Source organism: Polypterus senegalus, chromosome 8 (assembly GCF_016835505.1).
Source record: "Polypterus senegalus isolate Bchr_013 chromosome 8, ASM1683550v1, whole genome shotgun sequence".
NCBI lineage: Eukaryota > Metazoa > Chordata > Cladistia > Polypteriformes > Polypteridae > Polypterus > Polypterus senegalus.
Genome location: NC_053161.1, coordinates 127,885,954 through 127,899,812, shown reverse-complemented (window position 1 = coordinate 127,899,812; position 13,859 = coordinate 127,885,954). Strand labels below are relative to the sequence as shown.

The 13,859-nt window shown below is 37.7% G+C and overlaps 1 protein-coding gene across 1 annotated transcript in view; it reads right to left on the bottom strand.

The window, feature by feature from the left end:
• tmtc2a (transmembrane O-mannosyltransferase targeting cadherins 2a) overlaps nucleotides 1-13,859 on the bottom strand; it is a 515,972-nt gene that overhangs the window by 238,135 nt on the left and 263,978 nt on the right. Inside the window, exon 2 of the mRNA XM_039761768.1 lies at nucleotides 11,147-11,717. Within this exon, the coding sequence (XP_039617702.1) occupies nucleotides 11,147-11,717 (571 nt within the window). The remainder of the gene's footprint in view (nucleotides 1-11,146; nucleotides 11,718-13,859) is intronic.

The window sequence follows — 13,859 nt, the reverse complement described above, 5'->3', positions numbered from 1 at the left end:
AAAAATACGTAAAATAAGTAGTTTTGCCATCAAAGCTGGACTAAGGCAACGTGGCCACTAATTCTGACAGTTATGATAAGGCTTGAATCAAAAGACACACCTATGCATCAAAGGGTACATACCCACACATACTCACGTTGGCACAACTTAGAATGATCATTCACTCTGACTTAAATCTTCAGGCTGTCAAAAGCAACCCATCTCCTTACTTTAAAACCAAAATAGGTTAAGAAAGAGGCACCATTAATTGGGATTTAAATTCAGTAACTGTTAGCAGTGGACAAGAACCTAGCTAATTAAAATTACAGAGTAAACCCACTGAAGAGGTACCTAAACCGTAAAAAAAAGCTTAAAACCAAATTAACTTAAAGGGCAGAATGTTTCATGTCTGGTTGTTTTCATTTCTGCTATGTTTCAAGAATATAATGAAACATTTAAATGGACCTAAATCAATGCACCTTCATTGATGAAAATCAAAATAACTTGCAAAAGGGTCAAAACTGGGACATGAAAAAAGTAATTCCAAGCAGAAAATGTATACTAAATATTCAGAAATTATATGCAAGTGTCCTAAAATGTTCAAAAAGCTAGCTAACCTCAAAGAGAGTTTTTGTTTCCTTTTTCAGAAATTTGGACAAACAAAAAAACAGTGCCATCTTTTATAATGTTTAAAAGATGACTTCACGTGGTGGCAACTAAGGCTTGCTGTAGTAAATAAAAAAGGTGGGTGAAATTTTCATAAAAATAATGTTAATATTTTATAACACAATGAAAAGGATCAGTAATGCTCTCAAAAGTTACAAAAACTGCAATGACAGAAACCTCAAATTATGATGGACATAATATCACTTACCCGCAATCACCCCAACTAACACCAATTTGAACTTGTATTTATTTTACATGTATTTTCAAGTTTCATTTCAGTCCATCAATCTGTTTTCTTACTGCTTTACCCTGCCATCTCAAAAGCAGTCCCAACACAGGAGCCAGCCCTGAATAGGATGTACATAACTAATTTCACTTAGTTTTCCTAGAAATATTCCAATTTTAATGTTTTCAGAGTGTAATATGACTTTGAGCATAAAAGAAGCAAGCACAGCATTTATTCATTCATTCATTGAACAAGACAAAGTAGCCAGCAAAAGCCAAAAGTGAAAGAAAATAAATTATGTGGGCAACCTGTACATGTATTAGTATTCAAAACCAATCGTGTGGTAGTCAGTGGAAAGAAAAGCTAATGAGTCACTGGCTGGCAAAGAAATAATAAAAATAATAGGTCAATAAGCTAAGGCAAGAATTTCAGAAGAAACCATGCTACAGTCTTAAATCTATCATGCACTCTTTGGACCCATGCAGTTCTTAAATAATTCAGCCTGGATAAAATTAAATTTACTGCCCGTGACTCTGTAAGCAACTTCGACCATGTCGTTTCAGCTCCACTGGTTTCACCATATCAGTAATTTTCACATTTTAAAATGTATATTATATATTTATTGTTTTTTGTTCTCCTTTCACTGTTTTACCAAGTGTAGCTATTTTAGGATGTAGGAAATTCAAAAAACGTATTCCATTCTTACTCTGGTGTTTCTTGCTCTTACTGTCAATGTTTGCCACGTGTGCAAAATGTCTCTCTCTGTAGGAGGGAAGAAAGGCTTTTTTCAGCACGGCATGAGAAAGAAGTGTCTATAGGTGTTTAATGCTGTTGCTTATTAAGTCCTGCTAGGTGTGGGAAGACCGTTCAAATCACCCCTCCAAAGAGCTCACTCAAACATTTTGCAGACTATGTCTGAAAGTGGTTTATAATACAGTCTTCATAAATGAATGCTCCTAATTCCCGGGACTTTATAGCATATGTTGCACATTAAAGTTCAATATTTGAACCTTTGCTGGGGTTCTTTTTCATCAGCTCTTTTGCTTTCTCTATCATTGTGTCCTCAACTCAGAGAGATGTGTCAAAAAATGCGTGGGTTCGCATTTTCATGTTTTTATTTATTTACTATACATTATGAGTCATTACAGGCTTTATTTTTTAAATGTTTATATTCTTCTTGTATATCCTTTTTTCCATTCATCATTTTTTTTTACTTAGAAACATATTTTTAAAAAATCATCACAAGGAAATACATTTTGGAATCTTATATCTGTATTTTTAACACTGGGGCCACTGCATCAGTAAAATCTTATTCAAAAGCTATTGCAACAGAACTGGAGCTTTTCTTGTGTAAGAAATACTATGTTAGATTTTTTAAAGAAGGCAGTGGAGTGTTTTGAAAATGACAGACTGCGTAGAGAGGCATTTATAAATCATTCAGTCGATTCTCAGCTTTGTCTGGGCAAGTCAATGAAAACATATATCTCAATAGATCAACAGAAGGATCACTTGGTGGCTAAATAAGGGCACCAGTTGAAAAAAGAAAAGCTACTCTATATACACACAAGCAAATACAGTATCATATTCTATATTCTATGTACGTATATAAAACTGCAGAAGATAATTAAAGGAACACTTTGAAAACACATCAGAACTCAATGGGAAAAAAATCCTGCTGGACATCTATACTGATATGGACTGGGTAATGTGTTAGGAATGAAAGGATGCCACATCGTTTGATGGAAATGAAAATTATCAACTTACAGAGGGCCGAACTGAAAGACACCCCAAAAATCAAAGTGAATAAATGCAGCAGGCTAGTCCATTTTGCCGAAATTTCATTGCAGCAACTCCAAATCATACTCAGTAGTTTGTATAACACCCACCTGCTTGTATGCATGCTCCTAATGATACGACAGATGGTGTCCTGGGGGATCTCCTCCCAGATCTGGACCAGGGCATCACTGAGGTCCTGGACAGTCTGAGGTGCAACCCGGCAGCATCGGATAGACCGAAACATAATGTCCCAGAGGTGTTCTATTGGATTTAGGTCAGGCGAGAGTGGGGACCAGTCAATGTTATCAATTCCTCCATCCTCCGGAAATGCAGGCATACTCTCACCACATGAGGCCGGACATTGTCATGCATCAGGAGTAACTCAGGACCCACTGCGCCAGCACAGGGTCTGACAATGGGTCCAAGGATTTCATCCTGATACCTAATGGCAGTCAAGGTGCCGTTGTCTAGCTTGTAGAGGTATGTGTGTCTCTCCATGTATATGCCTCCCCAGGCCATCACTGACTCACCACCAAACCAGTCATGCCGAACGATGTTACAGGCAGCATAACATTCTCCACAGCTTCTCCAGACTTTTTCACATCTGTCACATGTGCTCAGGGTGAACCTGCTCTCATCTGTGAAAAGCACAGGGCACCAGTGGTGGACCTGCAAATTCTGGCATTCTATGGCAAATGCCAATCGAGCTCCACGGTGCCGGGCAATGAGAGGGAGTCGGGCCCTCAGGCCACCCTAAGGAAGTCTGTTTCTTATTGTTTGGTCAGAGACATTCACACCAGTGGCCTGATGGAGGTCATTTTGTAGGGCTCTGGCAGTGCTCATCCTGTTTCTCCTTGCCCAAAGGAGTTGATATCGGTCCTGCTGATGGGTTAAGGACCTGACACAGCCCTGTCCAGCTCTTCTAGAGTAACTGCCCATCTCCTGGAATCTCCTCTGTGCCCTTGAGACATTTCTGGGAGACACAACAAACCTTCTGGGAATGGCACAAATTGATGTGCCATCCTGGAGAAGTTGGACTACCTCTGCAACCTCTGTAGGGTCCAGGTATCGCCTCATGCTACCAGTAGTGACACTGACCATAGACAAATGCAAAACTAGTGAAAAAACAGTCGGAAAAAAACATTGGGAACCATTCATGGAATTGCTCTGAAGAACCACTCTGGCACCTTTATTTTTATAATATGAGGTAAATTCAGGGATGGTAATGAAATTTTGTTTGTGACTGAAATGTTTTGTAGAGTCTTGTCTACCATCATGTTATTTAGGTATGTAAACTGTTCCAACAATAAAGAAACAAATAACTAACAAACAGAATATTAAGAGACATTATGAACAAAGTACCTACATCACTGAATTTTAAACCATAAGGTTCTTTGTACAGTTTCCAGTGTTTCCAAAACACTGTGCGATCCTCAACAAGTGTGTGTGCCATTATTAAATATATATGTAAACAACCACACTGCCTTTTAGCCTTGTTAGTCAACTTGTGAAGTATTCAGTAATAATCTTATGATGACCACAACATCCATGATTGGACTCATCATAATTTCATAGTGAGTGCTGTGGTTTCCTGTGCTTCTGTACATATTTTGTTTAAAGATGGGACAAGAGCTGCACCTAGCTTAAAAGAAAATGAAGCTGGGAATTTTTCTGTAAGCAGTTTGCTCCCTGAGTTCACACGTTTTTTGTTTTTTTTTTTCCAGTTGCTGTGGTTTCCTCCTACATTCCAGGAAGAATGCTGTTACGCTGATTGGCGTGCGTAAATTACCTGGGCGCTGGTCTGCTGATGTGTGCTCTAGGATGGAATGACTGACAACTGCTAAGTATGGGTGTTGAGTTATTTATAAGGTTAAATCTTTGCATGAGGTCAGACAGGAAGGAAACATAAAACAAAGCTTCTTGTTTTAAAAATATATCATGGCTATCTCCCAGTTAAGGATTCTTTACATTTTTTCAAGAAGGAAGGAAATAAAACCAAATAACGATAAAGCAATACAGGAGAAAAATGCATTCAAAAGAAGAACATTTATTTTCGCTTTTATTATCTCTTTTAAGGTGAGGCTGTAAAAGCAGAGTGCCTTTTAAAAAACGTACATGGACATATAATGAAAAGCACATATATTGCTTTATATAAGATAATGGGCAATATTGCCAATTTAATCAAGAAGTAGCACTGGCTGAAAGAGAAGGCCAGTATTGCGTTGAACTGATTGCAATGGAAAAGAAACCTTGGTGCCATAAAACTGTCAGGGAAATGCCACAAACAAGCAACAGCTGGCCACAAAGCTGTCAGTGAAACAGTGGAAAGGATATAAATAGAGTAAAGCTGCTGATCTGGCAAAACAAAGTCCTTAGGGTCAAACCTGGCATTGAGCGTACACCAGTAATTAGGCAATTGGGCCTGAATGGTTGCACTGCACCTCTTAATTTGTCAGACTTGAAATGAATGGATTAGATAAGCTACGTCACAAGTAATGGCATACCCAAAAATACCACTTACTTCAGTTTTTCATAGAAGTCCATGCTGCACCTAAAGAAACTAAGTATACTTTTTAAAAAGGAGTGTTCAGAAAAGTATCACAGTGAAAGAGTGAAGAACTGCAAAATAACTGTTTCATATTTAATAACTGCATGTGGGGAAAATATGTTCTGATTTTGAGAAAAACTGAGAATAATACATTATGGACTGATTGATTATGTGAATTTCCCCTTGGGGTTAATAAAGTATCTATCTATCTATCTATCTATCTATCTATCTATCTATCTAAATAAAAGATAAGCACTAAATTTCCTGTTCTAAATAACAATTACATGTTCACAAAATACATATTTTATACATTTAAACATGGCAATACTGTATGTAGCTGCCGTCTTACTAGTCCAAAGTTTGTCCGTGTGACGTTTGTACAAACCCCTTTTTTGTTTTTTTGTTTAAGGTCAGGATGATTGGAAATTCCACATTGGTCCTATGTGTGCACAAGTTGGCTCTGAGATAGACTGGTGCCTCATCCAATGCCAATTCATGACTAGTGCCTGATAATATGTGGCGAATTCTCAATACATAAAGTCCTGTGTAATATGTAGAGCAACTCTGGATATAGGCTGGCAAATTGGTTGATGAAGATATGCGAGCAGGTAGAGGCAATGAAAGGGTGTGGGTGGTCTGAGTAGGTAATGGGATGGAATGCAGAAGTGGTAGATGTGACAAAGGTTTCAAAGCAAGGCTGGGTGAAAACTGTGTTGGGCTATTTGGAAATGCTGTAATTACAAGAGATATCTGGGAGTTAGTGGTAATAACAACTTAAGGTTGTACATGTGCTAAAGTGGCATTGATGTGATACTGATAATAAAGGATTTGGGTATGACTGCAATGGACTTGACTATATTAATGTTGAAGTTAGATTTTTGACAATTATGGCTAGCTTTCGAGGCAACTCAGGTCTGAAGAAGGGGCCTGGGTTGCCACAAAAGCTTGCATATTGTAATCGTTTTATTTAGCCAATAAAAGGTATCATTTTGCTTAACTTCTCACCACATCCATAATGGCTAACATGGTACAACACACTAGTACTATCGAGAGTTAGGGATGACTGGAAGTGACATCGCTGATGGTAAGAAAAATATTTAACCTAATGCACATCTACAGAGCCAAGCCAATATGTCTTCCTTTCTCTAAATCAGTAAAACTGCATATAGTTTGTGCCATTGCACTCACCTGGGAATTCACTAAATAAACTGAATAAAAACAGGGCAGCATTGATGTACATTTACAGTAACATGACAGTTGTCCTCAATAGGTCAGCAGGGAATGATAAGTGGCTTGTAACAAATTACAGAAATTCAGATATATGAGGATGACTAGTGCTTACTCTTCAAAAAGGAAACATGAATTCGCATACAGTAGTGATGAGGTGGCAGGATGCCAACTGACAGTCAGCAATCGATCAGAGAGTGGGTACAATCACTGAGAAAGTTCTCTGCACAAACACATTTGCTGTTTATTCTTTGTGCATCAGTATTTACATCAAATGAAGTAAACTGAGAGTCTGCTTTGAAATGTTACAGAGCAGCTTCTGCTGATTAATTAATTTCTACTTTTTCAAAGCATTCTGCTGACTACATCTGAATATTCATCTTGTCAGCTCAGTGCAGTCAAGAAAACCGTGGCAGGAATACACTTCAGGAAGATCAGGCCTTTGAGCCAAGATACCTCCTGACTCTAATAGCAATATATTACTACAAGAACACTATGACGGGGCACTCCTTCAGGTTATAAAAGCATGACAACAATGCTAATTGAAGATTTTGTGGCATATTGTTGTGTATATGTAATTTTATCATACAAATAATAGTTAATGTTAAAGGTTTTGTCTCTTGGAGGTAATAAACAGGACTGGTATTATGTGTGCACTTTACTAATTGCTTCAAACAAGAAAACAAATTAGCCTACAGTATGGTATACGTATTAAAAAGTATAGTATTTTGCTCATCATTAGCGGAACATCATAAAATTCTACATAAAAAAGCGTAACCTGGAGTAAAACAGATAAGGGGAAACGATTGAAATGCCAATTAGAGGGTGACTAGGACTTGAAACTAGGATGCTTTGGCTGTGAAGCAGAAATGTCAAACGTGCTTCAGAATGAAGATGTGGTTATTCAGAACTTAAAGGTGTGTCACTAAAATCAGGTTGAATGAAAGCAACACACCACAAGGTTGTAAGACTGTAAACACATCTGACTACCGACTGCCTTGGAAACATCCGTTGAGTCAAAGAATCCGTTTCATAGCCTTCCTTTTTCAATCTTTCACTTTTAATTGCTGTGCTAAACTAAGCAGTTTCAGGATTTTTCCATGTTCCCTTGTAGCTTTTGGAAGATGTGAGTAACTGAATTTAAACATCATGCTTTTGTAAATGAGATAAGTTATACTTCTTAGAATGCACTGAAAAACAATTATCATCCTGTGGATACTTTAAAAGACTTCAAAGCAGTAAGACTTTAATGTCATAAAAACAATAGTGGATAGTGTGAAAAGAAAAATCTATAGATTTCATAGCAGATTAAATGTACTGCACATGTTCCACTTTGTTATAATTTATAGATTGAGCCAATCCACTATGCTCATATCAGAACAGCGAACAACTCAGCCTCTTTATACACTTTGCACAAATTCCCACCTATAACCATCTTTAACTAAATAACACTGAGCGTCAGGAATAACATTTTCTTATCAAAACATCTGAAGTAAGAATATCACATAAAATGAAAATGTGACCTTCTCCACAAAATATTTAAAAAAGAATGCCCCGTGCTAACGACAGTAACTACCAGCACAAACAAGGAATATTACAGTAGCCTATTTGCATTTATTTAATTTAATCAAAGATGTGGTCCTCATTCAAAAGAATCTGAGCATTCATTTATAAGACGTGGCAGTGACAAAAAAAGTATGGCTCATAGGCTGTCAGACAACATATGACAAACATGTTTAAAATGAATCAAACTTCTGTCTCTTCCCATCAGCCACTGGTCAAGTGTCCTGCCTTCTTGTCAGAAGGTCATTCCCATATCAACATATTTCTTGTGCATGCACTACTCTGATTTTCTGGAAGCATTTACTTAACTATTTCTGCAAAAATTAATATGTATTGGATGTTGTGAGCACACGGCCAGTCAACATAACATGTGGATTATGTGACACAAGTAACGAGACATTTGTTCAATAAAGTTTTTGCTGCAGTTCAGCGTTGGTCTCCATAGATGCCCATTCTATCAGAAAGTTTGCTATCTCCCATCTCTATGAAAATATAAGATTAAAAATTTTTCTAGCCTATTGCTATAATTTACATTGAGTAAGTAACATATGAAAAAATACCATTTTTGTGTGGAAAATTCTTCTAAGCAGCCTAGAATTTGGAACACATTACTCATGAAAGACTAACATCCAACCTAAAATGCTATTCAGAATTTGTAATCAAAACCCAAAACAAATTGCAACCGATCCTTTCCTTTGTTTGTGACTTTCTCAAGTTCTCAAATGAGATTCTGATAATTAACAACAATACAAACTTGGCAAACATGAAATAAAACAAAATTGGTTAGGGTTAGGGTTAACTAATGAGTATGATAAAAATTTCCTTATTCTGTTTATTAATGACGAGTAAGCTCTCTGATATCACATGCAAATAAGAATTTCAATGTACCCTGTACACGTGACACTAATGAACAGAATTCCAATGTACCCTGTACATGTGACATTAATGGCCCTATTAACCTATGCTCAAGTGAGTCATGTGTACACAGTACAATGAAATTCTTACCTGCAGGTCACCTTAGAACAGCTGACAATCAAGCAATAACTTCAAAAGACACAAATACATAGTAAAGTGGTGAAGACACAATAAAATATAAATAAATACTGTACTAAAACAAAATTAACTTACAAGAAACAGATTGAAAGAATTTCAGAAAAATCACCAAAGTAGTCTTAAGAATCACCAGAACCAGATATGTCTCATAAAACACACTGTGAACGTCTGGTCCAGGATTAATCCCCAAGGTGGTTTTTGTTGTATAAAGAAAATTGAAATGACCCAGAGTAAGGGACTGAGAAAAAAATAAACCTCTGGTATTTTACGTATTTTTGTAAGCAATAAAAAAAACATTTTAAATAGGACTTATTTTAAATGTATATATTACTATTGTCTTATTAAGATATGGAAGAAGATGATCCGCTGTGGCAACCCCTAACGGGAGCAGCTGAAAGAAGAAGAAGAATATTACTATTGTCTTATTATTTCTGTGCTCTGTTTAGGTGCATATATGAATCTCTCCCGAATGATTCAGCTACAGATTATAGGTGGGATGTATTTATGATGTGGTAAGTATTAACTATATTAAACTAATACATCTCAGCCCTGCAGCTAAGCTTGAATGTAAAAAAATTAAATCTCATCTTCATCTTTATTGAAGAAATATTGATGACAAGCCACCCAGCAGTGCAATGCAACAGTTCCCTGCAACAGGTTGTGTAGAAAAACTAGATCATAAAAGATGTATAAATAAATATGAATATTTTGACAAACAAATTACCATAAACTAATAATCCATTTGTGCAGCATGCTGTCACAAAATAATATCTTCAAAAGGGGAAAAAAAGGCCCCTAAAGCTCATTAGAATTGTTAAAAAAAAAACTGGAAATAATCATTGTAATCATATATCACAGATGACCCTCTTTATCAAATCAGCATTGTCAGTACGACTCTGCATCTCTTCATTTACGAAGACAGTCGAGAGTGACAAAGGTCAGCCTGCAAGACTGAATTCCTATTAGATCGTGCAAATGTGTAAAAGAATAAGGAAATCCCCACCCGACAGATGCCATCCACATCCTAAGCTGACTGACACCTCATTAAAAAGAACAGGCGAGTCCCAGTGAATTGTGAAGTTTAAATTCTCTTGGCATCACTCACAGACTGACTGATCCACGCAAAAAGACGTCTTTATCTTTTAACAACGGAAGGTTCAAAGCAATTCACCACATCGCATTTCCCAGAATGGACTGCACACTGCTTACTTGAATATGTTTGAGTTATTAAGCTTACCTACAAAAAATAAATAAATATACCAAAAGGCACTAGTGGACAATTTTCTGGCTAGACAAAAAGTATTATCTGTGAAAATTTGTTAAATTTTACAGTAAAAATGTGACATAATTATAATGTACTTTAATGTATTTAGGAAAACAAATTTAATAGAAAGACTGTTACAGTACTTATTATATAGCCCTATCATGGCTCAGAAAAGTAATTAATTTACCACATAATAGGAAGAATCAAACAACATGATGAAGAGTACAGAGCAGCAGAAGCAGCAGCAGCAGAAACCTGGGTACACATTTCTTGCTATGAGCTCAGGACCAAATGAAGAAGACTGCTCCATAATCACTGAGTAAAAAAGGCTGGGGAAACTCCTTGAGTAGCCAAGTCTCATCAGTCAATGCCCCCTTCGATCTGGTGATGATTTGATGTGTAAACTTGAGGAGTTTTGTTCACTTTCTCTTAATTCAACATTTACCTGTATGTGTATGGGTATGGATATGGGATATTAAAACATTTAAAAAGTAATAATAAATAACACCAGCAAGATCCTGAAAGTAGTGTTATGGGAATCTCTATATCAAAGGTGTAAAAGTTGCTGGACGACACCTAAAATACATCATTATGGGTTAATGTGAAGAACCTCTGCCTCTGGCAACGATGTCCAACATATGAATACAGGGCTAAGCAAAAGTGTGTCCCTGTCGGACTGAAACCTGTTAAAACAAATGTGCAATGTAAGCTGGAGCCACCAGAGGGCAGCACTCTTCTTGAGTGTTTATTTGTGCTCATGAGGAGAAATTATCTCCAGTTTTAATAGATGGGTATATTTATTCACATCAAGCTATAAAAGCAAACAAAATTGCTAACTACTTACCTTAAATATCAGAGTGAAGACCTGGTACAATTTGAACTTGTGAAACACAAAGATGTCATAAATTGCCGAGACGGCCAGTACGGTTACTCCTTGCTCTTTCCAGAGCATGCTGCAAGCTGCAAAGACAAAGCTTCCAAATAGCCATGTCCAGCATCTGAAAGAGTGACTTCTTAGTAGGCAGTGATGCATGTAACAGAGCAGGGACATCAGGAAGAAGAGAGCCGCCCCTATGTCAGCTCTGCCCACAATCCCCGCCACAGCTTCAGTGTGTATTGGATGAGAAGCAAACAAGAGGCCTGCAATGAGGGTCCAGGTACCTCCACCGAGAAGCAACCGTGACAGCTTGGTGAACAGGCCTGTGACGGCACAATGAAGCAAAACATTAATGAGATGGTAGCCCCAGGGGTCCATGCCCCCCAGATAGTAGTTAAGGCGGAAGGAGAGAGTACAGAGTGGGCGATAGGACTTGTGGCTGCCGCTGTGAGTAAGCAAGGTTCCCCAGAAGTCATTGTAAAAGATGTGTGTCCATGGTGTCTCTGGAAGCAGGTCCTGATTGGTTTTGATTGCACGGCTGAGGAATAAAAAAGAGAGAGAAAAAATTAAAAACTGTCTCACATCAAAAGAAAATAGTTATCATAGTTACATGTTACATTTTCCTCATAGAAACTTTAAAGAAATGTTTTCAGTTTGATACAAATACATTTTTTAAAATGTCAGTCAAAAAGAAAAAATGTGCGTTATTTCTCTTTATTGCTTCACAGAATTCAATATACCAGCATTTAATTTCATTTAGCTTGAACCTTTACTTCACACGTGTCACAAGAAAATCTCACGGCATTGGATTGAACAATAAATGCAACAAACAAAAAAGATGCCTTATTCTGCCCTTTACCAGTAAACCCATTTAATGTAAAAGTCCCTTCTAATGTGTTTAATGGCTGTGACGGATGGCAGTGGTGGACTGGCATCCTGTTGGGGAAGAACCCCGTACCCTTACTTGGCAGAAGGCCAGTGTAGTGGAAATAAAATGGAATGTTCCATGCGGGCAAAGAGACACCTTCTGAAGTAGGTGGCAGTGCTCTGCTGGCATGCCCTCAATTTGGACTCCTACAGAGGTTCATGGGAGCTGTAGTCCAAAAGGACAGCCCTGTTGGGTGCCCAGGGCACGGCAGTATCGAGGGCATCCATGCTGTTTTATAGCTGCTCTGTCTGATGCGGAAGTGCTTCTGGGGTGCAGTATTGTGGCATTGGATGTACTACTGGGTTTGATATAAAAGGAGCCCATCTGCCTCATTTGGAGAGTTTAAGTTGGAAGGAAGAGGACAAGGCTTGCAGAGGAAAGGCGGAAGGAGAGAAAAAGGAAGGACAAGATTGTGCTCTACTACTGTACTACATTAATGGATTAAAGGCCAGAAGTCCACATGACCATCTTCCATGTGAAGCCTGAACACATTTATGTTAGGTAGAATACCTAGAGAGGGCTGGGCGGTCTCGTGGCCTAGGAACCCCTGCAGATTTTTTTTTTGTTCTCCAGCCATCTGGAGTTTTTTTTTTTTCTGTCCTCCTTGGCCATTGGACCTTACTTTTATTCTATGTTAATTAGAATTGCCTAATTTTAATATTTATATTGTCTTTTTTCTATTTCTTCATCCTGTAAAGCACTTTGAGCTTTTGCATGAAAATGTACTATATAATGTAAATAAATATTGTTGTTGCTGTTGTTGTTTAAAAGAAGCCTGTCAAGGTACTGTGTCAAATCTTTTATTTGAACAAGGAACTGTGTTGAAGGCTTTGTCTGGAGTTTGGGGCTCTGGTATGTCCCCTAGTACCCACATGATATATGATTAATACAACCACACAAGAAAATAATGACAAAAACAAGTGTAATACATGCACAGAAAATCCATCCATGTGTAGTCCCTAACGCCCTAGTCATCCATTTTGATTGTATAAGACATCTACTTTCATTAAAGCTGAACAGTTTTTGCCATTGCATTGTGTACAATTTGTACATTGTTCTCCAAAGTGGTAGCTTCAACCATTTCATTATTTTGTTCTGTTATGGGCAGAAAAGTGTCACAGTGGTTCACCCATACTCCCTCACAGCTCCAGGGATCTGGGTTGAATTTCTGTTTACAAATGATGTGGAATTTTCAGTACTTCTCCATTTATAGGTAGGCTTTTCTTGAGTACTAAAGTTTCCTCCCATATTCCAAAAATACAGCAGTGTCTCTAAACTGGCTAGAGATGATTGAGTGCAGACGTGGGTACAATTATGCTATGTAGCAGACTAATGTCTTGTCTAGGGTTGGTTCCTGTTGACCCTTATTTTGCCAGGAAAGACACTGAATTAACTGGTCTATTTAATAGCTCAGAAGATGAACAAATGAATCGATGGATACATATTATTAAATCTGTGGAGAAGCAGCTATGTGATCCTGAATTGGACAAGTAAGTTACAAAATGGATGAATGGACTCTGAGATGAGAAACTGGAGATGAGCCTCTCCAGCAGCGAGTCTGAGACCAGCTCATCTGTTGTGAACATACTATCTCTTAAGCAAGAGTGGCAAAGGGACACCAGCGGTTACCACTGCTGCCCCACAGCTCCTGGTCTGTGAGTTTGCACATTCTTTCTATGTCCATGCAGGTTTTAATTGGTTTCTCCATCCTGATTCTATGTATCCAAGTTATGCAGTTTAGGTTGATTAGTA